This window comes from Pipra filicauda, unplaced genomic scaffold (assembly GCF_003945595.2).
Source record: "Pipra filicauda isolate LSUMZ 115617 unplaced genomic scaffold, ASM394559v2 scaffold711_size138364_pilon, whole genome shotgun sequence".
In the NCBI taxonomy this organism is placed as follows: domain Eukaryota; kingdom Metazoa; phylum Chordata; class Aves; order Passeriformes; family Pipridae; genus Pipra; species Pipra filicauda.
In genome coordinates, this window is record NW_024104878.1 from 20,127 (window position 1) to 48,040 (window position 27,914).

Here is a 27,914-nt window from a genome sequence, read left to right on the forward strand (position 1 = left end):
ACAGAGCAAGGGACAGTGAAGGCTGAACCTTCCATTCCCAAGGAAATCTGGATTGTAATAATTACTGAGGCAATGGTAGTGCTCCCCTTGGGCTACGGTTCAGGTACAGAATGCTCCAAGGCTGTCAGGGGATAACTGATCATTGCCACTCTTGTCCTTCATCCCAGCCTTTAGCCAAGCAACTGGAGCTCCTGGTACAGTCAGTGCTGCTCTCACATTAGTCGTGCAGAATTCCTGGTGTGACCAAGGGACACTTCACCACCCCACACAAAGGCCAAGGAATGGGAATTCCTAAGAGAGCAGAGCGGCCTGCGGAGGAATGGGGGTGATGTCTGATCACACCTGCTTTCCTGGAGATGGCTGAGCCCCAGCTCCAACCAAGCACCACACAGACACCTGCTCACTCCCCTCCCGTGGAGGTGGGAGAGAACTGGAAGAGTAACAGTGAGAAAACTCGTGGGTTGAGACACAGTTTATTAGGTAGTAAACAGATGAAGTAGAGATAGGTATTGGGGCTTGAAGAGTAGCTGGGGAGGTCTCTGCTGAAGGCCGGGAAACCATGAGCAGGAGAAGCCGTGACACAAATGGTGTCACTCTAATTTTGTGACCGCTGCACCTTCTTCTTGGGTTTGCTGCTCAGAGTTTTACCTTTTTGCGGTGACGTAGAGCGTTTCAGATCAGCCTTCACCAAACAGCCTTTCCCCATCACAAACACCCGTGGGTTCTTCTGAGATGGCTTCAGGTTAGGAAGTCTAGGAAGAAAGGGACATTTCCAGACAGTCAGCTGCTCGCCTGTCTCTTCAAAGAGCACACAGTGTCACATCCTCTCTCCATGCAAGCAGCGAGCAGCAAATGAAACAGAACTGCATTCCCTGCCATGGAGGCAGCAGAGGTGGAAGGGCAGAATCACAACCAGTTATGGGCCTGGGGACCAACCGTAGCACACGGGGTTCCAGGTAGGGAAGGAGGCTGTGCTTGTCCCATAAGGAAGCATAGCTAGGGACTGGCTGGCCCCTTGACAGCCGTTCTGGATCTCCCATTCCAGATTTTGCAGCCCTCCAGGAGCTTAGTGTTTCTCATTGTCTCCACACAGATCCATAGACATCTCCACAGACATCTGGCCTCTTATTGTGCTCCTGTATGCTGTGTGTTCCTGCTGCCTCTCTGGGGCTGGCTGTCCCCAGGGCTGCACACTCACCCATCCCAGTCAGAGGGACTGAAGGGAGGGTGTCAGAGGATGGACCAGGCTCTGCTTGGTGCTGCCTACCAACAGGACAAGAGGCAATGGGCAGAACCTGATGCACAACATGTTCCACCTGAACATGGGGAAGAACTTCTTTCCTGTGCAGGTGACAGGTTGTTCAGAGAGGGTGTGGAGTCTCCCTCACTGGAGGTATTCCAGAACCCTCTGGACACAATCCTGTGCCATGTGCTCTGGGATGACCCTGTTTGAGCAGGGAGGGTGCACCAGATGGTCCAACCTGTGATACCCACCAGGAGCATGGAATGGAAAGCATGTGGACATTTCCTACCTGCAGAGCATTTCGGCCTTAAATTTCCCCACATGCGTCGGGCAGAATTTCACATGGAAAACCTGATTCTGGCCAGCAGGGATGGTACCGCAGTGGGGCTCGATGGAGAACAGCGGTGGGTCCTTGACGGGAATTGGAGAAAATTCCAGGGAGGAGCTAAGGTCCTTCAGAGAGTGGCACACCTGCTTTGAAAGGCGCAGACTTGGCTGGGGCTGAGTTGACTGGGGCTGAGCTGACTGGGGCTGAGTTGACTCGAGTGGTGATGCCCCGTGCATCTGCCTTGTACAATGCCCGTCCCAGTGATCCACAGCAGCAGAGGACAAGAAATAACCTGGAAGAGGGAAAAGGACATCTTTCAAAGACAAAATCCTTTGTTCCCAACAACTCTGCTTCCTGCTGCAGGTGGATAGAAGAGAGCTGAGATGCACTTGGAGCACCTCTGGCCAAGTACTTTCAACAGGAGATAGAGCGGCTGGGAGCAGGGTCTCTGCCTGCAGCACACAGTCCTGTGCTGGGGCAGGAGGCTTGGTTTTAGACAGTGACTTTGCATTTGCCCTGGAGCAGGGAACTGCATACAGGCAGCGGCTGCAGGGCAGCTCACTTGTTCCACCCTTGTTTTTCCCAGTCTCCGAAAGAGAGAGAGGTGCCCTGATGTCCCCCCTCCCAGTCCTGACCCAGCACGTGGCTGTCCCTGGAGCCCGGCTCAACTCCTGTGCAGAGCACAAGTGGCAGAGCAAGAACAGGAGAGGCAAAAAGGCAGAGAGAGGGTAAGGAGAAAACTCTCCAGCTGCAGCTGGGAAGTGGACAGGGATGAAAAAGCAATTAATGTTTTGGGGTGAAGTGGCAGGGTCTTCTCCCCAGGCCCTCAGCTACCAACTGAAATGGCCTGAGAACCACCCAGAGCTAATAACTTGCGTGTCAGAGTGGACGAGAATGGCTTCCCAGAACTCTTTGATGGTATTTCCTCCTCCAGATTCCCCTCCCAGCAGTATTTCAGGGCTACATTCCCTGTATTGGACATCTGGAAACTGAAAAACAAGGAGGAAAAATAAAAAGCATGTAATAAAGTAACACTGTATGGTGGGCTCCTGGTACCACCTTCCACTAAGGAACATCTTCCCCAGGCAACTCTGCCACATTCCGAATTGCTGCCCTGGGTGGCCCAAACAAAGTATTTCAAAGTCTGGAAGTTTAGGAGGAAAGGGCCAACACAGTGCCCAGCACTCACGTGCTTATCTCTGTCTGGAAGAGCTCAGTCTGCTTCAGTTGAATCTCGACCATATCCAGTTTGAACTCGGCGTAGTCAACCTGAGCACTGAGGAAAAGCTCGACCTCGTGGCTGCTCTTCAGGACGGTGTGAGGTGGTTCCAGGAGTGCCTTGACCACCTGCAGTCAGAGGAGGGAAGAATCACTGAGCAGAGCCTAGAAAGCCAGGCTGAGCAGGGAAATCTTTTGGCCTCCAAACTTGGCCACATAGAAAGGTGATATGGTTTGATGCTGGCTCCCTGCCAAATCTCCAAACCTTACTGTAAGAAGTCCCCCCCCTCTCCCAAACCTCAGGGAGAAGAGGGAGAAAAACAACAAAGAAAATCCGAAACGAGAGAGAGACAGCTAAAATAATATATATAAATATATTTACACTTATGTTACAGTTGAAATATATATACAATTTCACAAGGGAAAGGGAAGGGGGAAGGGAAAAGGAACAAAACCAAAATAAAATATATATATATCCCAATCAGTAGCCTGAGATCTAGCAACTAAAAAAGTTACAAAAGAAATATCTCACTACTCTCCTTGGGACAACCGAGGGTCGCTCTGGAATGATCGCTGGCAACCTCTGTCTCCCAAGGTCGACAAGGCCTTACCAGGCCTCGCTCCCCAACCCGACAGACTCAACAGCAGGGAACCTGCACCTCTAAGCTGCCAGAAGGAAAGAGAGAGCGAAGGTCTCTCCTCCTTTTTTATTATAGCCCGGCTTACGTAAAAATAGTAGGGAATACTGGGTAAATCTGGACCCTTCCTTGGTTACAAACTGGTCACCAAGGAAGGCCTAGACCAAACTACCACAAAAGGACATTTAGGTTTATTTCTCTGGAAAGATGACAAAATTGGACTGTTGTACTACAGTATTGGTTTCTACCCACTGATCAAAGCAGTCACCACCACAGCTATTAATACACCCCTGGGGATTATGGCCAGCTGTCAGTCCCTGTGCTTCAACCCTGTAGAGCCTCTGACCTTTTCCCTGGCCCCGTATAAATCTAGCACATCTCAAGATTAGGATTAAGTTCCCCTGCTGGAACCCTGTGGATGGAGAAGCCCAAGACTGACTAGTCCTAGAAAGAATTTTTCCTTCTTGTCTTAGGAGAAAGTGCTCTCCAGATGGCACATGTGGGGTGGGGGTTGGCTGTGGGCATTTTGGGATGTGAATGATCTCAATGCGAAAGTCTCCAACTGCTGATGCCCTGATGGGGAAGTTGGGTTTAAAGGACTCACAGTGGATCAGAAACTCAGAAAGAACCTTCACCAAGATAGGTGTGTTTGGCAATAATGACAGAAAAAGCAAGACTTTCTGGAGATGATGCTTCTCCAGGCTCCTGCATACTGTCACACAGTGCCTGGGCTGCTCCAGAATGAGATATCCCCACAATACAGAGGTCACATCCAAAATCTCTGGTGTCAGTGTAGGCAGAGCTCGGAGCTCACCGGTGTAACGCACAAGAGCACTTGTGCTGCTCTCCCCTTCAGAACAAGAGAGAATGCAGTGGAATTAACTCCTTGTGGGTGACAAGGTACCAAATCAGATGAAGAGATTTTAACACTGTCAAATGGGATAAAATCAAACGTGACCTCCCATTCAACAAGGGCTGCAACACTGGGCTCGTGGCACAGACCGGCAGTTTGCGGGTGGATAAAGGTCTCTTGCCCAAAGGCTTCCCCCTGTGGTGTGAGCGCACCCGCTCACTGCGCATCTGCCTCTCCCTAAAAGGCACTGCTGGTGAACCTCCGGCTGGAGCCAATGCCCAGGGGAGGCAGGAGCTGCTCTGCCAGCAGCGCTGGTGCTCTGCTGTTGTTGGCAGGTCCTTTTGCAGCAGCTCGGTTAGCTTTTGTTGCTGTGCTTCTTACCTTCTGCTTCAAAGGCCAGCGGGCTCCTGGGACTCTCTCGGTGTTATCCTCCCACTTCTCAGTGCACATTTCGTTGTCCCAGTCATAAACCTCCTCTGGTGGTAGCTGGTATTTGATCTTGGCCACCTTACACTTAACAGAGTGCCTTTTGAAGGTGACCGGGACGTTAGATTTCAAGGTCACTCTGATATCCTTGGCACAGCCAGGTTGGAGGTGTCCCACCTAGGGAGAACCAGAGAGTCAAGACCAAACTGGAATCACTGGCAAGGGCAACACTGACAGCAAAAGGGACTGATACGGTGAGCAGCTGTGCTGGGAATCAGTAGCTCAGTGAGGATTTATGTGATATTTGATAAAGCAAAGTATGAACAGAAGGTGCCACCTCCCAGAACGTGGAGCCTTTTCTGCTGGTCTGACAGCCTTGCCCCAGCAAAGACAGGGACTGCATCTCCTGCATGGCACTGGAATGGGCTCTCACTGGTATGTGGTGATTCCCTGCCAGCTCTCAGGAACACCAGGAAAGGGCATGAGCAACTGAGAAAGGCAGGGCTGTCCCAGCTCACCTTGGGGGAGAACTGGAATGGGGTGTCTGCCAGCAGCCACTCAAACCGCATCACCTCCTCCTTGCTGCGGTTGGTGACTGTGAAAGTCTTGTTGCAGAGCCTCCTGACTGCACACTCCCCAAACTCTATGTGATTCGCTCTGATAGCTGTGAAGAAGGAGAGCAAGAGATCTCAACATGCAGTGAGGTCCATCCGCCCCTCTCACTTTCAGAGACAAATGTATGTTCAGCTCTTCCTTGCTTCAAGCCTCGCTCCCTCTGGGAGGTCCCCAAGCCCGTGGCTGTGCCTGTGCCCAGCGACAAGCAGCAGAGCACTCACTGCTCTGTGTGCACGGCTGGCAAGCTCACAGGCCCCCAAGTCCAGTGGGTGACAGCCAGCCCTAGCTAGAGAGAGGACACACATGATCAGACATTTTCCTCTTCCTCGCTCTACCTTGGCAGCCTCTCCTCTCTTACCCTCAATGATGTTGTCCTCCAGATTGCCCTTAGTATTGCTCTCCTTGCTGTCTTCTGCTAGTCCATGGAGGTTATCAAGGGTGAAGTCATCATCGTAGCCTTCACCCACCAGCTCTATGTTGATCTCACTGTTGCCTGACAGTGCCACATGGATCTTCCCTTCCAGACGTTGGGCCAGGGTGGGTTTGAAAAACACGTCAAACTCTGCTGATTGGCTGTGTTCCAGGAGCAGGTAAGGCTTCTTGGGATGCTTCCTGGCTGCACAGCAATGGGAATCAGAGTTAAGTGATACAGCTGTACAGAGGAAATATTTCCCTGGAGTATACGAGGAATAAGAGGTTGGAATCAGTTGCTTCTAAGTACAGGTTCTCCCACCAGTGGTTCCAGACCCTCTTCCTGTGTTCAAAAGACTATGCCACCATCACACATATCACCACTTAAACGGCTTAACCTCAGGTTAATGCCCAGCCCTCATTCCATCTGCTTCCAGCCAGCTCCCGCCATACAGAAGGCTGAGCCAAGGAGTGGTTTTGGCTTCTGCTGGCTGGTTTGTGCACTCAAGGGCTGCCCCTGTTCAGGTTGGCACCTTCCCACACGTAGCAAAGACCTCAGCCAGTCCACTGAGGTGGTGATAGTCCCCCACAACTCAACCCACCGTGTCTCGAAGAACAGAAAAACTTCCTACAACTTGCTAGGAGGAAATCCTGCAAGGAGTCCACAAGAAAAGCTCGAGGGACAGAAAGACCAAGGAAAGAAGCTATGTCTAACATGTGGCTGCTGCTTAGACAAGCCAAGAGCAGGGCACACCTTTTCCCTCTGTGAATGATCACGTTGCATGGTTAATGAATATACCTTTTCCAGTGGAGTTCTCTTCCATGTCTGCAGTGTGGAAGGCATGGAGTGCGGACTGCCTTCCTTTCAGGAAGAAAACTCCCTGTTCATCCATGACTTGTACTGTAAACTGAGAAAAGGGAACACAGAGCACAATGACATTGGTGTGAGTAGAGGCTGGCACGTGGGTTGAGCCTGTACGGCTTCTGGTCCAGCATGGGGAGTTCAGACCACCTCCCCACCTCAAACACAGCAGCCAGCACAAAGGTTATGTGAAGTCACACAGAGAAAAAAGAGTGTTCAGAAGCATATGGATAGAACTGACATAGAGCCAAACAGGACAGTCAGTCACGAGCAGAATGTAATGAAACCACAAATAAGTTTAATTAAAATGGAGTCAACCAGTATCAAATGCAATCTCATGGAACTGGGACATCACACACACCCACATGAGAACAAAATGTGAGCTGGGAGACGGGGGGAAAAACACCCCACCACCTTTCTTGTCTTGTGTTCAACTGATGAGGAAAGACTGGACAGAAAATCACATTTTTTGGGGCCTTTCCTCCACAGGACAAGCGCTTGTTCCCAGCCCAGAGCATTCCCTGAGCAGGTCCTTACCTGAGTGGGTATGATGCCATTGTTACGAAGGACCAGGGGAAGTTTCTGTGAATCCCCCAGTAGGAGCCTCCTGAAGCACAGCACAGGGTTTCCCCTCTTACTCCGAAGGCCCGGACACTCTACTGTCACCTGAGGCACGTGCCCCTCTCCACTGATAGTGAAGGTCAGTTGTTGGGGTTTCATCTTCATGGAGCTGCTGGAGAGGCACAGAAACCATTTCAGCCAGAGCCTTCCAGAATAACAGTTCTAAATAATTTCCCTGATTTGAATCATGCTGTACAGCAGATAAATAATGAGGCACCAGATGAGACATGGCAAATCCTCTGGCTGCAGTGATAGGAGACATATGCAACAAGCAAAAGCACACCATGAGAACAGTACGAAAGCAAGAAGGGAAAACCAAATCAACACCACCGTAAGATTATTTCCAAGGATCCTAAAAAAGGAATTGCTTGTTAGGGCAGAAAGCTGATTTCCCTGTTCCAATTCAGCCACTAAAGGCTTGGGGAAGGGCAGGTCAGAGCCCCAGTACACAGGTCCCAGGGAGAAGAACCAGGCTTCTCTTTGATAAGAGCTCCAGTCACTCTCCTGATATAAAAATAGCTTAATACATGCCAGGGAACCACACAGGATCACTTCCTTTTACAGAAATAGGGAGGAAATCTTGACTTGCTGGCACAGAAACTGCTTCATCTAAGCCTTCGTCCTTGGAAAGTCCCAGCTCAGCTGTTGCACTTCTCAGTAACTTCCAGCTGGCTACCTAAGGCCCTCTCTTCAGTCCCTCACACAGGCTGAAGTATTCTCCTCATTTTTCTGCTCTGCTCTGCCTAACAGTTACTGCCTCCCAGATCATCTCATGTCAAGTACTCTGCCTAAGGGTACTGAAAGCATTAGAGGTACCAAGAGGAGAGGCAGTTACCAGAACGGTCCCCCCAATACTTCACAGGGTCACTACCTTTTTGGGATAACAAGAGAAGCTGTGAAAGTGCACTGGTAGTCCTCCTTTTGTTCTGGAGTGAAGGTCACTGTAGCAAAGGTGTGGGATAAGCCAGGAATGCTCATCTCAACAGGATCCAGCTTGAAGATGTTGCTGATGAGGCTGTGAGGCTTGGGGGGAACCCACAGTGCGGTGTTAGGAGGATACATCTTTCAATGTGACCAAGTATATCCTTAACAGCCCCTCTCTGAATGTGCTTTCGAGAGATGTTCAGAAGGATTCCCACCAAAGACCCAGAAGCATGAGCCAAAATTTGCTTGAGAGATGTGGAATTCAATGCAAGTGCCCCCCTGGCATTGCTGTTCTGCCCTGCAGTTTGACCTGCACTGAGCTGGACTGGTCCAGCTGGGCCAGAGACCGCAATGACTCTGGAGAACAAGGCAGGCTCTCACATGGCCTTTAGAGAGCAGCGCTCACCTTGGCCTCTTGTTCTTACCTCTCCAGGAATGGCTTTGATGGAGAGGACCACGTCACATGGGACACTGCTGCCATTAGAGATCTTGAAGCGAGCCGTGGCCCGTTGCCCAACCTGAACTTTAGTGAAGATGAATTTGTTATCATCTCTGATGAACACACCGTTGCCTTGCACCGACTGTAACGTCTGGCGGAGATTGACGTTGCTGTGGATCGGGTACTGCTCAAAGATGGACGTGACGTCTTCAACAAGCGCTGCAGACAGACCAGAGGAAGGGCTGAGGCTGGAGAACCTCTTTGCTGAATTTACCTGGACCCAGTTGGCCTCTCAGAAGGCTTGATAAGCCCTTTCTGTCCAGGTGACAGCAAAACCCAGCCTTGAATGAGAGAGCTCAGTCAGTGAGGATGGAGCTCAGTCAACCTCAGTCTTAAAGGGCACTGCTTTCCTTTTATGCTTCCACACATCCCTCCCAGCCTCTCCCCACTGGTGGACTTGAAAAGGACTGCAGCTTCTGAGGATTTTAAGGTGGAACTTCAGGACCAGGGTGCCTCTCTATCCAAGTAGCAAGTTTAGGTGCTGATCATCAGCAGGACTGCCCACGGCAACCTGTGGACAGCACGTACCTGGGAAGCAGGACTTGGCAGTCAGGGTAAAGGGAATGCCGAGGGGATTGTCCTTGGGGTCTCTGCTGCTGATGTCGATGTACAGCTGCTCCTCACATTTCCCCTCTGCTCCTGCGTTGCAATCCACTGTGATCTTCTGCTGGCCCCCAGGACCGACGGAGCCGGAGCAAGGGGACACCGTGAACACGCCTGCAGTGAGCTGAGCCTGCAGAAAGAGCGCCAGGACAGGTTGATGCCTAACAGCCGTGCCCTGAACACCCCCAGCAAGGAGGATGCCACACCTCGGCCTCCAGCTGAGCCCAAGCACCCAGTGGCAGGGAAGGATGACTCCATGGCCCAAAGGCAGCCCCAGGATGAGATGAACAAACCAGGAGGAGCTGCACGTCTGTCCCGAGTGGCAGAGGGAAAGGAGTTTGGGTGAAAAGAATGAAGGTGGTAGCTGAGATCCTTCAACCTCCAGGGGTACAGGAGAGCAGAAAGGACTGAGAGAAATGATGGGAGAGAGGGAGGGGATTGGAAAGAAAAAAAAGCAAAGTTGTCAATGTTCTATGGATTGGGAGTTCAGATGGGGAGAGTTTGCTCCTGTGGTGTTCACAGATCTGTGCTGACTAGCAGCCACCAAACACAGGACCTGCTCCCCTCTCTTGACCCCACAACTGCAGGTCAGAGCCAGAACATGGGACTATCAGTGGAACTGAGCAGATAATGGACTCTCCATCCCACAGACCATGTCCTACCCCCAGACTGGGCACAGCTGCATCCTCCCACATCCCCTGCAGCAGCACATATTGGGGAGGAGCAGGAGCCACCCACCTGCGTCGAGCGCTTTCTTTCCCTGACCGAGGGGGTAGATTCCTCTTGCTGTGAACTGAGAGGAGAAAGCAGAGACATCTGTCATGCTGAGTTCCCCTGCCTTTGTCTGAGGCCAAAGCTGGCCTTCCTCCCCATGGAGGAAAGCCTTCCTGCTCCCGATGGCCCCCGCAGAGCTGCCTGCAACACCCATTGCTGCAGCTTATGGACAGAACAGCTCTGTCACCAGCTTTGTCCCACACATGGGGATACTGAGGTGTTGTTTTGCTCCTTCTTCCTAAGCCAGTGATCCAAATGGACAATAACCCACGTCTGGCTGCCTGTCACACACCAGCTGTGTGGTGGTGCCTCCTCAGATAGAAAGGCTGGTGCAGGTCTTCTCTTACCTTTGCAGTGGAGGTGCTTGGTGGATGAGGAATTTGAAGTTGAGGGTGCCTTTGTTCTCCACAATTAAGACCTGGGTCTTCTTGGTGCCCTTAATCATGGCACCGAAGTCGATGGGCGAGGCAGGCTCGATGCTGTACTTGCTGTACACAGCTCTCGCCGACACCCTCACTGGGATGGTGGCAACGGTCTCGCCTCCTTGACCTAATTCGGGATCAGTGACCTGCAACCAGAGGAGGGGCTGGTAAACACAGGAGAGAGGCCAGCCTCTACCCCTGTCCCCTGACCCCACCCCAGATCTCCCTCAGCTCACCCTCTCTTTTTAAAGGCCTCTTCCAGAGCCAGATTTCCAGCTCTTTTACAAAACCTCCCAAATGGTTTTGGAAGTCTTTGTTTGTGTATGTAGGAGAGAGGATGCCCTAACTAAAGCCTTCTTTGTCAAAGACACCTCTCCTGCTTATGCTCCCAAGACACACTGTGCTAACACAGCTGGGTCCAGGCAGCTCACCTGGCAGAGCAGGATGGGTTTGCTCTTGAGAAACACTTCAGTCGTGGGGTGGAAGAGGACCTCAACTTTCATAGGTGACCGGGAGGCTTTCAGCACAGCCCTCTGCGGCTGGACAGTGAAGGGAGATTCCAAGTCGCCCCTCTTGGCACTTCCAGTGGTCAGTTTGAAACTGTGGAGAAAGGGAAAGAATGAAGACCTCTGCAGTTGAAAGTACAGGTGCCACCAGCACAGCCAGCACTTTGCGTAGGACCAGAAAAAAAAAGAAAAGGGAGCAGCACGGGAACAGGTTCTAGCCATGGACAGAGGGAGAACGCAGGCCTGGGAGCCTGAGGAAAAGCTCAGCACCAGGCAACTGGACTCACCTGTACTCAATGTCATGTAAGCCTTTGTTCTGCAGACTCAGGACTTGCTTCTTATTATCCAGGACATTAATGGTTCCAAATTCCAAGCTGCCATCTGGACCTGTAGAAAACCCACAGAGGGAGGTAAGAAATGGTGAATATTTGTGAGCTGCTGCAGAGCACACCAACTCACAAGCTACATAGTTGGAGTTCTTGGATGTCCCTTCTCAGAAGTGTTCTCTAGCTACTTGGCTGCCTTTTCTCTTCTTACTCCAAGAATCTGCAGGGTAGAAGCCAAGGAACTTGGTTTCCATTTTCTTGCTTCCAAGCACAAATCCAGCTACTTTATGTGCTGTTCTGAGCCAACTGCCTGTACAGATGGCTGTTGTTTCAAAGCACCAAATGCAATCTGCACATGAAGCTGCACATTTCAAAGTTCAGAAGGGAGAGACTCAAGTCTGTTGGTGCCCTGACAGTGCTTTACTTCACACAGCTTGCAAGGTATGTGCTTTACATATCTGTGCCACCCTTGCCTGCCACGCCATCCCTTCCCAAGTTCTTTGGTTGGCCACCTGCCAAGGTAGTAAAATGCACCCGGACTGTGTTGTCTGGGAGGCATCCACTGACCTTCAGGCATGTCGATGCTCAGATTAACATCGTAGACCTCCACAGAGACTTTGATAATTTCAGTGTGAACAATGCCCAGGATGTTTTCTGTATCTGAAACCTGAGGCAGCAAGAAACAAACACTGCTTAGACCATTCTTTTGGAAGACAGCCTCTAAGTCCTTGTCTCTGCCAGCTGCTTCCCCCATGGCCTCCATGGCTTGACAAGTGTTTCTGGACTCTCAAGCTTTCCTAACCTGTCCATCTCACCGGCTGCCCCGGCGGGATTCTGCTGCAGTAAGAAATCTTATCAGTCCAATTCTGCACTCCCACAGCAGGGAATGGTGCTGCTAAAGCACCCTTGAGAGGACCAGGGATGTAAAAACAACCACAAGAAATGTGAGGTGTCCCAGAGCAGGTGGCATTGACAATTAATGCCCTCCTCTTCAATCACCTCGCATCCTTACTGAAATGCAGCCTCTAAACCACAGGGAAAAAAATCCCAGAAAGGGTCCAGAGAGAATGCTGGTCTGTACAACCAAACAACAACCTTCAAGCATGCACAGCAGCAAGGTGGCTGTGGTACAGGCTCTGGATGCAGAGCCTGGGCACCCGGCCAACCCAGCGCAAAGGCAGAAGTTGGGGCCACAGCTGCCCTGTGTCTGTCAGGTGCAGCTCTTCCTGACTCTATCCCTAAGAGCACATGGCTGCTTGCTCTGCCCTGCTCTGCCAGGAAGGCTCAAGTCCCTCTCACCTCCAGTCGGATCATCTTATTCGTGATGCCAATCTTCTCGGCCTTGAAATTCAGCTTCACCTCGAAGTCTCTGCGGGGGCCAACGATGCCCCTGCCTTGTGATGCAGAGAACTCATCTCCAAGGTCGTCCAGCCCACTGAGATGCCATGCCATGGGCAGTGGGCTGTCGTTTTTCAGGACCAGGGTCTGGGTGTGAGTCCTGCAGAGACAGGAAGACACTCAGCATCAGTGCTCAGGTGTCACACCAGCCTGGCCATTGAATGCAGCTCGAAGCAGCTCCATCTGAGCCTCTGGAACCAGAGTCAAAACTCTTCTCTTTGTCACGAGCCTTGGAGTGCCCTCAGCCATGGGATGACTGACCTGTGCAGAAGCAGTTTGTTGAAATGCAGCTCCTGGGGGCTCACCCCCAGCTTCACGTGCACCCCTTGGCAGCACAGTTGGAAGACTACTGGCTCCGGGTTGTCCCTGATGCAGCAGACGAGACTGTCTTCCAGGAGGCCAGCAGAAGTCGGGTATGCCCAAATACTCAGCTTCTGAACCCGTCCCCACAAACAGAAATACAAAGAGCCCTCTGTGAGCAGGAGGAACGGCACTTCTGCGGTGCCTGCCCTACCTGCTCGCCTCCTACCTTCTTCTCTTTGGGTTGCAGTCTCATGTTGGGAGGGTCCAAAAGGAATGTCTCTCCTTTACTGTCGTTCTCAAAGGAGAAATGCACCTCTGCCTCCATGGGGGAGTCGTTGAGGATGGTTAACTTTTCGCTGTTGCTGGGGCAGTTTTGTGCCTTGTACCTGTCCACAGAAGGGGAAAAGGCTGCAGAGGAGACTGTTGCCCTCACCACACACCGAGGAAAGCACCGTGTGCCGGCAGCAGGAGGTGGCACTGGAAGACCATGGTCTAACAAACAGGTGAAGAAAAAGGATCCCTGGAGATCCCCTCCCGACATCTCAGTCTGTACAGGCAGCACACAGGGATGCTCACTTGGGAGCAGGGAGCACATACCACTCTCTTGACTTCCCACAAAGCAGCGGTCCAAAGTGGAACTGCTTTGTACTCATGACATACTCCTTGAAGATGATGTCCTCCTTCTCCTTGCTCTTCCTCCAGTGAGGAAACACCAGCCTGGGCAGAGAAAAAATGGAGAATGAGAAGCTCTGAGATGCTGCAAGTAGGAAATCTAGTCAAAAAGCCATCACCCTTCTCAGTGGCTGAGGTACTGGTTCAGCCTCCCAGCTCCCAGCAGAGGAAGGGATGCTGGGTGACTCAGGTAGCACCATCTGCCCCAGCCAGAAGGTCACAAGGGGCAGCCCTGGCTCCCAGGTCGGGGGGAGCAGTATGGGATGCTCCTGTGGCCCAGCCTTACCGTGGGTTCTGGCTGATGCTGGGGTACAGGGCAGTGGCACTGCAGGGCAACTGGTACAGGCGCTTTGACCCCAGGATCTCAAAGTTCATCATCTGGTCAAACTGCCCTGGCACTGTGGTGCTGAAGTGGATCTTCAGTTCCACCTCACTGTGGGCAGGAACAATCCACCGGAACCTTCTCAGCCTGGCAGTTAAAAAGGAAGCTTCAGACATTGCTAAGGGGCAAACGAGACAAGGAGGAGGGCTGTGCACTCGCCATCCCATGGAGGCACTGGCAGAGGGTCGCTGTGGAGCTGAGGACGATGGACCTTGTTTGGCAAGATGAGCATGAAGCACAGGCATCCTCTCCTGCCTTGCAGCTCACCTGGCAGGTCTCTCGAGGGTTGAGTCACTTTGCAGTTGGCTTTTCTTTGACTCAGGTAAACTTCTGGGGGTTTCTGGGGAGTGATCACGGAGACTTTTTGGGCTCTGGGGGGTGTTTTGCTTTTCCTTGCTAGACTTGTGTCTGCTCGTGGCTTTCCCCTCCTTCAAGTGGTCCTGTGCCTCTGCCTCTGGCACCTTGGCATAAAGGGAGAGAGAAAGAGAGAGACATCCCCCCATCTGGAAAGCAGAATGGGGTTTGTTAGCCAACAGGAGAGAGAATAAATAATCACCACTGCCCATGGACTTGGTCTTCCTTATTGGCCTTTGTCTTGCCTCGGACATCTCTCCTTACCCAGGATCCTCTCCCCACCGAGGACCCTCTCATCAAGGCAAGTTGATGGGTTTAAGTGATTTTTTTGCTGTTGTCTAACAGAACTGCTCTATGTCTCCAGCAGAGCTGTCTCTTTTCCCTCATCCCTGGTGGAAAGGATGCCTGCAGACATGGGGTCCCATCACGTCTTCACTGCCCCTCCACGGTGACCCTTTTCGATCCAACCTGTCCCCTGCCCTGGTACCTTCACTGAAGGCACAAAAGGAATACCCACCACATCATCTTCTGCAGCAGCACCTTCAGGTTCAACAAGGATGAAGTGTCTGAGGTCTTGTGCTGCTGTGGAGACTCTGTCCTCCTCTGGGTAGGGGACCACGGAGAAAAGACAGCCAGGGGGAATGGGAGGTCCCAGTCCCAGAGAGTGCAGGATCTAAAACCAAAGAGAAAAGCCTGTTTATACTCCTGTCACCTTCATCCTCACACTCCTTCCCTAAAGGCCCTGAGCTTTTGGCAGTAGAGTTTTTTATTTATACGGAGTACAAGTGCTTTTTTATGCCCAGTGGGTTAGCAGGCTCCAGAGCAGAGGCAGGACCTACAGTAGGACCAAGAGAGAAACCTCTCCCAAGTGACTCAGCTGAAGAGAACAGTGCCTGGGAGCTGCCCTGCCCTGGGACTGTTTTTAATGATTTCCAGACTGAGAAACTCTCTGAACAGATAGGATGCTTTGACACAGAGCACTCCCACTTTCCACACATCTGAGGGAGACTGAGAACCTCCCCATCCACAGAGATACTGCGGAGCTATTGTGGAACATCATCAGTGGCCTTGACAAGGCTCTGTGTTGTTATCACCTGGGGGACACACTGTTCCAGGGCCCCAGACCATGGCAAGTTCAGCATCTGAGCCTTGCAGGCTTTTACCTGCTTTGCTGGTGGCAGCTTCTTGCTCTTCAGGATCCTCCTAAACACCTTTTCACCACGCGTGATGTGGAAGTCCAAGCAGGGCACTCCGGCATCCTGGCTTCTGACTGAGCCTTCTGCAACTTCCCCGTCCCACTGAAGACTCTTGTGGCTGCCATGTTTTTCTAGAGGCTTCTTCTCTGCCTTCTCCGGAGACCTACTGCTCTTCTTCTCGTCTTTGTGTTTAGGAGAAGACTGGGACTTGTCTGGCACTTGGTTCATGATACCCTGAACCCTGTCCCAGGATGACAGAATATGTCTGATCCTCTTCTGTGATGACTCATAGATGTTAAACCTCAGGTCCAAGATCCTCTCATGCTTACTCGGGACCTCTGGGATTTTGGTTTCTTGCTGCTGTTGTTTTGCTGCTGTTGTTTTGCTCTTCATCCGGACCTCTGGGCTTTCGGTTTCCTGCTGCTGCTCTTTTGCGGGTAGCTTAAACTTCACCGAGCAGCCATTCTTCTTCTTCTGCAGCTTCTCTTGCTTCTTTGAGTCTCGTGACAACATCTTTTTGCTTTCCTCATGCTCTCGAGCCAGCCACTCCAGCTTCCTTCTGCAAGCCAAAGAGAAAACACCCCCAAGAGTCACCACCAGAAACCTGCGCTCACTGTAATCCCAGCTGGCTCTGCCCTTCACTCTTTGACCCTGAGGCCAGGCAGAACTGTTAGACCATCACTGTGGACCTTCCTCAACCCAGAAAGCTTGGGAACATCCCAAGTGAGGAAGGGTGGGAGGTGACCTCCTGGGCTAAACCTAAGCCTTGCCATCATAAGGTGTCAACTGTGCAACTTCTCCCCTGAGGTCCACCCGGACACCTCCAGCACGCTGCCAAAAGTTGATCCACCATCTCTCTGCAGTGATGACTGAAGCCCTCCCTCTCTTGGTTTCCCAGTTTAGACCTGCCCATAAATTGCTAACACCTATTTATCCCTCCTCCAATGCTTACTTGGCTCCTTCAGCCCCCTTCTCATTGGGCAGAGCTTGCTCATTAATGAGAATAATCATAGCAATCAGAAAGCAAAGGCCGCAGAAAGTCCCCTCCTGCAAATCAGGCTCTGAACCACCAGGTTTCCTGCTGGAATACAGCTGTGACCAGGGCACACTTGTGCTGTCTGTCCTGGGAACTGATTTGAAGCAGCCCTGGCCATCTCCTCCCAGTGCAACAAACATCAGCCTGGGCTGAGAGAAGTGCTGAAACACAGGCTTGCTTTAAGCAGCTTCCCCTCCCAGCTCCACACTCTTCCTGTGCGTCCTCCTGAGCTGGGCTGCCTTGCTGGGCCAGAGCTTCTCCCGGGTTCACCTGCTGCTGCAGCTGAAGGGCAGCCTAAGCTTTTATGGATGGTGCTCCACCCTAAGGAAAGCCCTGGCACATCAGCATTGCAAGGACTTCATCTATAGCAGGACCAGGGTGAAAGCAAACCAGCACAGCTGTGTCCCACACCAACCCACACCACAATCCTGCTGGTTTGGTGAAGAAGGAGGATGATGAAGAAGATGAGAATCAACATCACACACTTTGAGACACTTCTGTGGGCAGTGGCAAGGCAAGCCCAGAGCTCAGCTCCCCGCAAGCCATGTCTAAGCCAGAGGGCTCACAGCTAAAGTGGAGAGAAGACGTTCTCATCTCAACAGAGGAAGGTCCTTCCTCTCTTGGGAACTGGGGACCTGGACCTGGCCATCCTTGTGCTGCTTCTGGCCTTTGCTCTTGAACCCCTCTGAGCTCAACCAAGGTCCTTGGAGCAGAGAAACCCTCCAGGGACACTACCCTGAGGAGTAACCCAGAGGAGGTTTACTTACCTCTCATTCCACTCACGCTTGATTTGTTCAATTTTGTAATCAAGCAGAGCTTTCTGCTTCTCAGGGAGGGCTTCGTACTCGTCCACATCCACATCCCAGAGACGTTCTTCCTCTCTCCGGGCAGCTTCTTCCTTCTCCCGTGCTTCAGCACAGACCACAAGAGAAGCCATCAGTGACTGCGAGCAGAGCTTGGGGCTCTGGGTCAGCTGGGAGGATTCACAGCTCTTTCCTGACCCAGCCTCTCACCCTGCCAGGAGACACTGCGGAGCTCACATCCCTGCTCCAAAATTCAGACAGCCCCCCAAACTGTGGCCTGGCTCAGGTGCACCATGGCTGTGGATCGCTGGCTGAGGGTTAGTCACTGAGCCACGCCAGCTTGCACTTGCACCCAAGCTTTAATGACTGAGATTAATGTGAGTCTTACAGCCTCAGCTCTGCTGTATTTAAAGAAGCTGTGACCTGAGTGCTGGCTATACTGAGGCAGAAGGTGGAAGGATCAATAAAAAGATTTCTTACAAGCTCTGCTGTAAACCCAGATACACACAGCTAAGGTTGAGGGCTTGAGAGACATTTGAGACGGATGGAGATATTTCACCTTTCTGCTGTTTTTTAGCTGCCCTCCTCTCTCTTGCAGCTATCCGCCTGCCTTTCCAAAACTCAGAATCCTGGAAGATGTTCACAACATGGATATGAGGGCGATTGCTGACAGCTTTGAGCACGCACAGGAGAGAAGATGCCAGGCTGCTCGCAAAGAGGGTCTCCAGGCCATCAAACACCACTCCCTTGTAGCAGTCACTCAGCTGCCAGGAGAGACAAACAGGAACAGCGAGTCAGCCATCACACATGCTGGGCTCGCAGCTGGTCAGTAAATGCAGATGTCTCAGGACACCAGCCACTGTCATTCCAAGTGCATTAGCTACAACCAGCTTGGATCTTGCACTACGCTCTGCCAACTTAGGGCATCTGCAGCTTCCCCCGAGGATCCCTGCATGCAGCACAGGATCCTCCAGCAGCAGGCATAGACCTCCTCCTCCTCTCCGAGCTGTCTCTCACTGCCTGTCTCTCTGGCGCAGGAACATCTCCGTTTCCCCCACGCCATGTACCTGCAGCCGTTCAGAGATGATTTCCACCAGCAATTCCTCAGGCAGCACACAGCTCCAAAACTTCCTCTTTTTCTCCTTTCTCCCCGTCCTGGTGAGGATGGTCAGTCGCTGTGGTGCAGGAGCGGTGGCGCAAGAAACAGCTGCCATCTGCAATGTGGAACATGGTAAGGAAAAGAAACCCCTGCGGAAAGCCCTGGACAGTTCCCACTGCTGGGTTCGGATCTGGGCTTCCTCACTAGTAGAGACGAGGGCAACCCTGCAGTGCAGGCTGGCAGCTGCAGGGGACAACCCTGGAGGGCCCATCCCTTGGCCAGCAGAGACCCAAGCTTGCAAGCCCCCGGCACAGCCTCCCACAGCTTTGCTCGCTGCCTGCAGCCAAGTTAGCCAGGAATACACTTTGCCCACAAACCATTAAGAACCAATGGTGCTTTTCTGCCAGAGCACATTCCTGTCCCAGCTGGCTCTTGGCACTCTAGACCCTGCACCATGGCCCTTGGCGACACTGTAAGCAGCCCCTTCCCATCTCAAAGGCAACAGGAAGGTCCCAGTGCAGATCATGTTTCACCTTGGAGGTCACTGAAAATCTTGCCTGGGGTTTGTCGGATGCCTTATCCTTGGTTGCTGAAGCACTCTGGGGTCCAGCACTGAAAGTCTTCTGGTTGGCTTTGTCCGCAGGACTGGGCTCAGTTTTCTTGGCCCGAGCACCCTTTTTACCTGTAGAGGAGACATGTATCAGCAGGGTTGGGAGAAGCAAGCAGGCATCTTCCACCCCAATGGGCACAGCCTTGCCCCCTGGAAGGGACATGGCACTTGTCCCCCAGCCTGTTGGGCACTAGCAGCACTGCTTCCCAGAAGCAGCTCCTTCCCTGCTTATCAGCAGGATAAAGCACACCGGCCCAGACTGGATTTTAAAGCCAGCTCTAGGCCCCTCCTAACAAACATGTACGCAGGTGACACTGCTAGCACAGTAGCTCTCCTACGGATCAAGCCAAAGATTCGCCCTCCAGGACCATTGTTTCCATGCCTTGCACCCATCCTGCATTTTCACATGGAGACTGTAACATGCAGCCCAGCCTCAGCTGCATCACCCATCTCTGCTGGAGCTAAATCCTCCGTGTGGGAAAACCCCAACTGGGCTCCAGACCCTTCTTCCTTCCACCAGCTCTGAACCCAACCAGGTTCAAAGCGGAGCAATGCAAAACTTCTCCCCACACTGAGCAGGTCTGGCCTAACACTGCAGAGCTCAGGGCACCAACTGTAGAGAAGCAAGATTCAGGATGGGAACAGTTCCAGGCATGGAGAAAAGCATACAGTAATTGGCAGGACTTTCATATGGACTTTACTGTTATTATGTGGTTTCACTGTATTCATGCTACACAGTGCACAACTGCACATGCCCAGGCTTCCTCCTCCCCCTTTTGCTACACAGTGCACAACTGCACATGCCCAGGATTCCTCTTCCCCCTTTTGCCTCTGCCCTGTTCTGATTTGCTCCCCCATTTGTCTGTCTGATAGCCCACCCGATGTTCTGCCCCCTTTCCCTGGCGGGACGGTTATCGGGCGCACGCCTGAATAAACAAGTCTGCTTGCACCCTTCCTCGTGTCCTGTCCCCTCTTCCCTCGGACCGCAACAACCAACTGCCCAGCAAAGTTTCATAAAAGTCTCCAGTCTAATCTGGAGAACAGCACAGTGTGCACAAGCTGTGTGACCCGACAGTGGGCATAGGAAAATCTCTGGAGAAAAGAGCTTATCTACAGCACGTCTCTCATTGGAAACTCCTCTAGGAGGTTAATTCTTCCCTTCCTCTCACATTTGCAAAGCCACACTCAGTTGTCTTGTGCTTAATGAGCCACTTCAGAGGGCTTTTTCCTTGTGAAGGTGACAATGGTTCTGCCTGCTGCCCATGAGGAGCAAGCTGGATTCAGTTTTGAGGAAATATAAAAAATTCAGAGAAAGAGACAGGTGTGCTTCACCACCCCTAGAAAAAGGAATATGTGCCAAGAATGGCAGTAAAAGTGCCCCTGTTGGAGCCCTTAATATTGAGCTTTTTGTTTTCAAACTAGCCAGAGATGCACAGCACGCATGACCCCTAAGAGACCCAAGGACTGTCAAACCATTTCTCTGAGCAAGCAGAAGCAGACGGTCGTGGTGGTTTCCTAAGCATGCTCTGAGTGCAGCGTTTCTCCTTACCCGGCATCTGTTCCCTCATGGCTCTTTGCTGACGGGCAGCCTCGACGCACAGCTCCCGGGCACGGCACCCCGCCGAGCTGCGCTCATCCGACATGGCTTTTGTCACCACCTCGTCCAGGGACAAGCAGGCGGCACTGTAATACTTGGACAGGGCGGCCGCTACCCTTGTCTTTCCTGAGAGAAAGAGGAAGACTGCTTGGTGACACTTGCACATGAGGCATTTTCAGGGACAGCCTCTGGAAAACTCACAAACAGGTTTCAAGGACGGTGGGAGAGCAAGTGCCCTTCTAGGGGAGACCACGAGGGAGGCAGCTTGAGTACGGTTATGAGCACTGAACTCCAGCCCCAGGTGGATCATCTCCACCTCATATTCAGCTGAGGACTTTGTCTCAGGCACCACGGTCCACCAGGATGCATTTCTCCTGCTTCCCCCTCTCCTTGCAGCCCAGGGCTGTGGCTCCCGTACCTGTTCGGGGTGTCCCATAGACGATGATGGCAATTCCTCTGGGCATTTGGGCTTTGAGCTCTTCTACAGCGGGACGGGTGTAGCGCCTGATGGCCTGACGGATGGGCCTGTCAGACTCATCCACCATGTCCTTTAACAACCTGATGCTCTCTTGAAGCGCTGCTGTGCAGAACAAATAGAAAAGTCAGCCTCCTGCCTACCTTGGATCCTGATCATCCTCCCCATCCCCTCAGATCCCAGGAAAGGAGACGGCTGAAAGCAACGTGAGCTTGTGCTTTTGTTGCTGGGAAGGACCAAATATAAAAGAACCAGTGATATTAGACCTGGTTCTACTGGCTGAAGAGCTCATCTGATGCTACTCTTTGAGGCTAAGGGACGCAAGGGGATATCCTGAATATTTCCCCAGTCCGTGGCAGGCAGATAGGAACTGGCTTTGGCTACACTCCAGGTTGGCAGAGGATGCCACAGCCCTTCATCCAGGAATTCCTCCACCAGGCAGGAGATCAGATGGCTGCTAGAAGCATGGGCTTTGCATGGAGAACAAGGTGACAGAGAGCTCAGGGTGTGTGGGCTGGGCTCCCTGCTATGTCCACAGTCAGAACAGCCAATGCCAAACCCTCACCATTGTCCTGGCCTGATTCTTCCTTGAGCTTGGACATAATCTCTTGACCTGAAGCCTCCATCTTCTTCCATTTTTCATAACATTCCAGCACCTCTGGGGGCAGCTTCTCACCCACAGCACGTGGAGGCATCACCACGGCCGTCCGGTCTTCAAACTCCTCCAGGGTCCGCAGGATCTGTGCGCGTGGGGAAGAGAAACCATCCACAAGATTCCTTTATCAACCTCCATCATACCAACAGACTCAGCCCATCTTCTCCCTCCTTCCTTCCTCCCAACAACAGAGGCTATCCAAACCCCTCCACAGACTGCCAGCAGGGATGGCTCTCCTCAAAGTGCCACCAGGTTTTGCCCTGGGGATTGCCTCCATCTCCCTGGCACAAGCCTGGGAAGGCTGGAGTGCTGGAGAGCTTGGGGAGCACATACATGGGGACCAGACTTTCCCTCTCACCTTCTCCTCCTCACGGTACTCCTCATCAAACTCCAGGGAGTAAAATTCAATGGGGAACTCGCAGGGGTTCTTCACCACCACTGTCCTCTCCAGCTCAGGGCTGCACGGCAGCACTGCTCCCAGCTTGATCTCTGTGGGGCTGAACTCCAGCTGTGGCTCCAGACCCTGTCCTGAGATGTGCAGCACGAGGAGCTGGCTGTTCCCACGAACGTTGATCTTCAGCTCAGTTTTGTAAGACTTCTGAAAAGAGAAAAGTGCAGAAAACTTGTCCATGAAGTCCTAGGTGACAGGACCCCAAATACAAGCCTTGCCCAAAGGTCAGGGGTGTTATCAGTCCCTCCAGGGGGAATGGAAACCCAGATATTTACTTATGGTAGGGGCTACAGCATCTGTGTCCTTGGTTCTGAGTAACTGGGACGAATCCTAGTGTGCAGTGTAACTGGGTATTTGGGTATGAAATGGATGTAAAATGGATTATCAGATGTTCTCCCCTAGTCGTGGAGAAGCACACGAGAAAGGCCCTCAGTCCTGGCACTGCTGCATCAGGCAAACACCAGCTCTATGAGAGAGGCAGATGAGCTCTCGCTGGCTAGAAATAAAGGTCGTCTTCTCTGCTCAGTGTTTGGCTCTGGTCAAAGTCTGACACAAGATGGTTGGTTACATCTCTCTAGCAATGAAAAGATCCCTGTTCTTGGGCATGGAAGCACTTGTGTCCATCCTGTTACACCCTGTCAGTTTCCAAGTCCCAGTGGCCACATGCAAAGGGCTTTTGGAAATGCTCCATCCTTGAAGTCGACTCCCCAGATGCATGGCAATGTGCAGGCAGGCTGGGCCAGAGCCCCAGGGACTGCTGGCAGCACACCACTACAGGTGACTGTCCTTCCGTGCCCAGGAAGGTGTCTGGTGGCTGTTTTGTCTGTTGGTGTCAGCAGCAGGATGAGCCAGCATTGACCCTTCCAGGTTGATGCCCTGTGACTGTGCCAGCTGCTCTGCACCCAGCGTCGCAGGCTGCAAATACAACCAGGCAAGGGGGAGGACGAGGGGAGTCAGGCAGATCTCCCCCATGGGCAGAGAGGCAGCCACAGCACAGTGCCCTGATGTTCCCTGTGGGAATTTCAAGGTGCCTCTCAGAAGGGTGTGCTGCAGGGGAAACTGAGGCACAGTGAGTGCAGGGCTTCCAGAAAGCTGCCAGTGGAGGAAGAGCTCATCTGCCACTCCCTGCGTCGGGCTCTCCTTACCACCCTGCCCTGACAGAGCTCCTGGGGCGACACCTGTCAATCTCACCTCTTCCAGGGGTGAAAACTGGATCTCCAGGTCACACCACTCTCTACCATAAAGGGTTCCCTCCCGGGCCTTCCACTGAAAGACATGGGAATCATCCTTTGCAGCCTGGAGCTCCTTCTGACGCACGGCTGGTGTCAAACGTTTGTCCACCTGAGCACAGAAACCAGTTGTGTGAGGTCTCCTCGGTCTGAGAGGACAGAGCCTCGGTTCCTGGAGTGCTCCGAGATCCTGTCCCGGTGCTTAGAGCACCCGCAGCAAACCCGGCGTGGCCCCCACCATCTAGAACTGGAGGGACAACCTGCAGGCAGGGCAAGCAGATGGGGAGCCACTGTCCTGTCCTCAGAGGAGGAGGAGGAATGGGTGAGGATGGCAGAGAAGCAAAGCGTCAGCCAATGGAACAGGTCCAGGTAAAGCAGCCTTGATCTGGACCCTCAAAAGCTTCCTCAAACACGCTGCAGCCCAAGTACTCAGGCAGCCACAGGCACAGAAAAGGCAGGAGGTGCAAAGAAAACCTGACCACGACGTTCCGTGTTACGTTCACCTGTGCTTTACCTTCTTGGCAGGTTTGTTGACAGTGAGGAACCATTCACAGGGCGCGCTGAACCGGTTGTAAAGCCGGACTGTTTCGTGCCAGCACTGCCCAACCTGGACATCGGGGAACTGGATTCTGTTCCTGGAGAGGCTGAGCAGCAGCTGAATCACAGTGGCACGGAGGCGGATGTGCAGCATGGGGCCTTTCTTTACCTGGAGAAGGACAGAGAGTTCAACTGAGAGTCCAGGTGACATGTGCCTGCTGCCTGCCCCAAAAGCTGCGGTACCTTGATGGGCAGGAGCACATCCACCTTTCCCATGGGCAGGTTGGCACTTGCAAAGCTCACTTGAAACAGTTTGGTGGCGCCGTAGATCAGGAACTCCACGGGCTCCAGGTATACGCTGAAACCTTGAACAGATGAGAACAAAGCAGCTGAGATACACAAGCAATATGAAATGTGTCATAAGCATGTTAAGGCCATACGAGAGCCCTGCTGGGAGCCCTGGGAAAAACCTCACGCTGTGCTGTTCCCGGGACAGAAACTTAGAGGAGACACCTGAGCAGCCCTCAGACACAGCGAGCCACTCTGTGATGGAAGTGCAGATTTGCCTCCAGGCCTCTTTCGGAAGCCTACTTCGATCCACCAGAGAATCAAACAGGCTATTTCCTCAGTAAAGGCTGAACACAAGAGCTGTGAGAGTGTGAATTCCAGACAAAGCACTTTCCAACCACAACAGATCCCATCTGTTTGCAACACCTCCAGAATGCCCAAAGAAACTTCATGCCGATGGGAACCAAAGGCAGAAGATGCTGGGAGATGATGAGGGTAATCAGCCCATCAGGCCCCTGCAGGGAAGCATCAGGACAGTCACGGGCAGGGCACAGCTGGCCAGGAGAATTCTGGCCCTGAAGCTCCCAGCAGGAGCACTGGGAGGAAGAAGCTCAAAAAACCTCCCCATGTGCAGTGGCTTAAGCTAATCTGTCTGAGACAGCTCCTTGCAGCCAACAGGAATCCTCTCCAGCACTGGCTACCTGTGTCACGCAGGGCACGTTCATCGGCCCGGACGGCCACTGGGAACCTCCAGGTGTTGGTGATCTTCACAGTGCAGCTTTTACTGTAACCCTGAATGACAGTGCCCATGTCCAGGATGTACTCGGGCAGCTCAACTCTGGAAGGAGGAGTAAGGACAGTCCTTAAACAACAGCAGAGCCACATGTTCAAGTGGTGGAAGATTCAAATAAAGTGGATATTTCTGTACTCACTGCTGTAAAAACTCAAGCCTACAAAACCCAAGACCTGACCACCTGACAATGACTTTGGGAAGTTATGGGGAGTGCAGGTCCTAGGTTTCATCAGCTTCCAATGGGACCCGAAAATAAAATTAGTTTTAAATGGACTCTGGTCACAGCTCCTCCACTACAAAAAGCCAGTGTACGTAAATCCACTGGACCTCCAGTGGTCTCAGTGAAAACACTTCTCCTGGTGCACAGCCCAAGCCTGAAATTGCTTCTGAGCCTTGGAATAAGATTTGAACAGGAAAACTTCATTGCTCTGCAACCAGGTCACATGAAGGATCTGTTTTGCAAAGCATCTTCTTCCTGAACTGGAGCCTCCCATGCCCATGCAGCATCATGAAGGAGCAAAGGGAAGGACCAAGTTACCCAGATAAGCCCTGCTGCCCCACCAGCATCAAAGCCACCTTTTGCTTAGGGTGCTCTGTTAGTCAGAACCAAGAGAGCAGCTTGGAATTCTCTTTCAGAGTTGGTCAGCAGGGACAGTGTCTGTGCTGTCTGGAAGGGCTTGATGGTCTGCACTGGGTCCCCTCAGCTCCAAGAATGGGACCTTGCACCTGTGGGGAGCTGAGCAGCTCCAAAGCTCAGCGCGGCACTGGGGAAGGGAGGACAGTCAGCTGCTCACGAGCTATTGCTGTCACAGCTACTGGGGTCAGCCCCTTTCTGAAATGCCCACTGTTCCCAGCTCTGCATGCTCAAGGAGCTCTCAGGAGCAGGGGACACTGCTGGGTGTTGCCCTCAGGGCATCTGAAGAGAGGGAACAGGAGTCCCTACTCACTGGACAAGCTTCTGAGGAATGCGCTTGTCAAAGACAGTGTCCTCTGGGAGGCGGGAGATGAGGATTGGCTGCAGCTCCAGAGCACCCTCCTTTATCAGCATCTGCTCCATCTCCATCCTCAGCCAAGTGTTTGCCTGAGGGAAGGGAAGGCAGTGGCTGGTTAGCAAAGGCCCTTCCCAGGGCCCAGGCTTGTATCTGAAAGATGATCCCACCCTGCTCTTGTTGAGAGGGGGAATGGGGTCCTCCTCTCTGACTGCTCAGTGTCCGTGACACATTCTGCTCTCCTAGCCAGGATCTTCTCTCCAGGGAAATAACTGCAGTATCTGTGCCTTCCCACCCACTGCTAGAAAAGCTGATCTGGCCAGACAGACAAGCTAGCAACCTTCCAGAGCTTCAGGTATTTGCCTGTCCCCAGCCAGTGCCAAAGCAGCTTGGACAAAAGCTGCCTAGAAAAGGGAACCCCAATCAAGCTGGTGCCTCTTGGAGTTGAGCACTGCCAGCAGAGTCCCAGGGCACAGTCAGGCTGCTACTACTAAGGTCTGTAAACCTGCTAGGGTTTGATTTGGGAGCAACAAACTCCCCAGCAAGGGGAGTAGCCAGGAAGCTTGGTACATCTCCAGGAGAGACCACGACCAGAGGTGGGGCAACACTGAGCTGATGCATGTTTGTGGTCAGGTGTGGGCAGGGAGGTCCCAAGTGCCAGCAGGGCACTGAGAAGCTGTTGTGGGGTGTTGTGGGGTGCCAAGGGTTCAAGTGACATGGGGAGGGTGGCATGTGCCAAATGGGACTGCAGCTGTGCTTACCACAATGCCAGGGCCCTTCGCGTGTCGCTTCCTGATTCGAGCCTTCCTCCAAACACTTGCTTTCTTGTCCTGCTTGTCTTTTTTCAACTTTTCTTTTGCCTGTTTCAATAGTTTCTCATATTTTTCACTTCCTGAAGGAAGAAAACATTCACAAATAGAAGTGTGGGTGCAGTGCCAATACCATTTAAGCTGAGAAGTTCCACTCCCCCAAAGGCTGGTCTCTCCCAGAAACAACCCATCAATGGAAAGCCATCTCTGGAGAGTGGACGCTGCTGCTTGTCTCTGAATCCTCATGTTCACTCCCACCCATCCTCCTCCCCACAGAGGAGCATCTCATCCCCTGCAGTGTCATGCAAATCCAACCCTGCCAAAAGCCCTGCCATTCTCTCTTATAGCTTTCCCAAGCTTTTCTGTCTAGCCATCTTTCCAGGCCTCTGACGGAAGTGCTGGCAAGAGCTGCAGGATGGTTACTTGGACAAAGCCTACATGTGCTTGTCTGCTCAAGACTCAGGAAGCAACCAGAGGGGTGAGTGTTGGTCTGGCAGCCCTGCAAACTCCAGGCTTGGTGGAGATGGGTGTGAGCTGCCCTCTGGGCATTACAGTTGGGAAAAACCCCAGTGAGGACTTTGCTGGGGAGCAGATGGGCACTGCTCACCGTTGATGCTCCAGGGCAGGTCCAGACAGATCCCGGCAAAGACCGCCTCTCCTTTCAGGGAGATTTCTGCCGGTTTCAGGTGATCCACTTGAACCTGGAAAGTCCTGCAGAAGACTCCTGGTATTCCTGGCAGGTAATAGAGCTTCAGCACTTGCTCCTTGCCAGGTTCAATGGAAGCCTGCAAGGGACAGGAGAAGAGGGAGGCAATGCATTAAAGAGGGTGTGATGGAGGAAGGCTCAGGCCACAGACAGGCTAAGAAGACAGGTTCTCTCTGGAAGAAAACATCAGATCACATCACCTTCTAACTTCCTCCTGCCCAAAAGCTCGAGCCTCCAAGGCGAGGGTGCAGAGGGTGCAGTGT

The 27,914-nt window shown here is 52.5% G+C and overlaps 1 protein-coding gene across 8 annotated transcripts in view; it reads right to left on the minus strand.

Annotated features, from left to right (window-relative positions):
- Nucleotides 1-454: 454 nt before the first annotated feature.
- The window catches only part of LOC114001265 (hydrocephalus-inducing protein-like), a 58,413-nt gene continuing 30,953 nt past the window's right edge, over nucleotides 455-27,914 (minus strand). For 3 of the 8 annotated variants that reach the window (XM_039389187.1, XM_039389186.1, XM_039389190.1), the window contains 40 exons: nucleotides 27,553-27,730; nucleotides 26,898-27,028; nucleotides 26,095-26,228; nucleotides 25,056-25,192; nucleotides 24,310-24,431; nucleotides 24,044-24,235; nucleotides 23,492-23,641; nucleotides 22,208-22,447; nucleotides 21,760-21,934; nucleotides 21,138-21,299; nucleotides 20,672-20,845; nucleotides 19,070-19,194; nucleotides 18,481-18,627; nucleotides 17,973-18,177; nucleotides 17,378-17,519; nucleotides 15,542-16,133; nucleotides 14,896-15,051; nucleotides 14,292-14,527; nucleotides 13,929-14,111; nucleotides 13,568-13,687; nucleotides 13,197-13,356; nucleotides 12,929-13,101; nucleotides 12,569-12,767; nucleotides 11,837-11,936; nucleotides 11,231-11,330; nucleotides 10,869-11,037; nucleotides 10,363-10,583; nucleotides 9,980-10,034; nucleotides 9,167-9,371; nucleotides 8,565-8,797; nucleotides 8,087-8,238; nucleotides 7,132-7,327; nucleotides 6,532-6,640; nucleotides 5,680-5,937; nucleotides 5,225-5,370; nucleotides 4,662-4,883; nucleotides 2,761-2,918; nucleotides 2,448-2,560; nucleotides 1,533-1,863; nucleotides 455-752 (listed from right to left, as the gene is read on the minus strand). In XM_039389187.1, the coding sequence (XP_039245121.1) occupies nucleotides 596-752; nucleotides 1,533-1,863; nucleotides 2,448-2,560; nucleotides 2,761-2,918; nucleotides 4,662-4,883; nucleotides 5,225-5,370; nucleotides 5,680-5,937; nucleotides 6,532-6,640; nucleotides 7,132-7,327; nucleotides 8,087-8,238; nucleotides 8,565-8,797; nucleotides 9,167-9,371; nucleotides 9,980-10,034; nucleotides 10,363-10,583; nucleotides 10,869-11,037; nucleotides 11,231-11,330; nucleotides 11,837-11,936; nucleotides 12,569-12,767; nucleotides 12,929-13,101; nucleotides 13,197-13,356; nucleotides 13,568-13,687; nucleotides 13,929-14,111; nucleotides 14,292-14,527; nucleotides 14,896-15,051; nucleotides 15,542-16,133; nucleotides 17,378-17,519; nucleotides 17,973-18,177; nucleotides 18,481-18,627; nucleotides 19,070-19,194; nucleotides 20,672-20,845; nucleotides 21,138-21,299; nucleotides 21,760-21,934; nucleotides 22,208-22,447; nucleotides 23,492-23,641; nucleotides 24,044-24,235; nucleotides 24,310-24,431; nucleotides 25,056-25,192; nucleotides 26,095-26,228; nucleotides 26,898-27,028; nucleotides 27,553-27,730 (7,158 nt within the window). In that variant the 3' untranslated portion in view covers nucleotides 455-595. Of the gene's footprint in view, nucleotides 753-1,532; nucleotides 1,864-2,447; nucleotides 2,561-2,760; nucleotides 2,919-4,661; nucleotides 4,884-5,224; nucleotides 5,371-5,679; nucleotides 5,938-6,531; nucleotides 6,641-7,131; nucleotides 7,328-8,086; nucleotides 8,239-8,564; nucleotides 8,798-9,166; nucleotides 9,372-9,979; nucleotides 10,035-10,362; nucleotides 10,584-10,868; nucleotides 11,038-11,230; nucleotides 11,331-11,836; nucleotides 11,937-12,568; nucleotides 12,768-12,928; nucleotides 13,102-13,196; nucleotides 13,357-13,567; nucleotides 13,688-13,928; nucleotides 14,112-14,291; nucleotides 14,528-14,895; nucleotides 15,052-15,541; nucleotides 16,134-17,377; nucleotides 17,520-17,972; nucleotides 18,178-18,480; nucleotides 18,628-19,069; nucleotides 19,195-20,671; nucleotides 20,846-21,137; nucleotides 21,300-21,759; nucleotides 21,935-22,207; nucleotides 22,448-23,491; nucleotides 23,642-24,043; nucleotides 24,236-24,309; nucleotides 24,432-25,055; nucleotides 25,193-26,094; nucleotides 26,229-26,897; nucleotides 27,029-27,552; nucleotides 27,731-27,914 lie in introns of those variants that run through there. The other 5 variants (XM_039389183.1, XM_039389185.1, XM_039389184.1 and 2 more) reach the window with 5 other exon arrangements.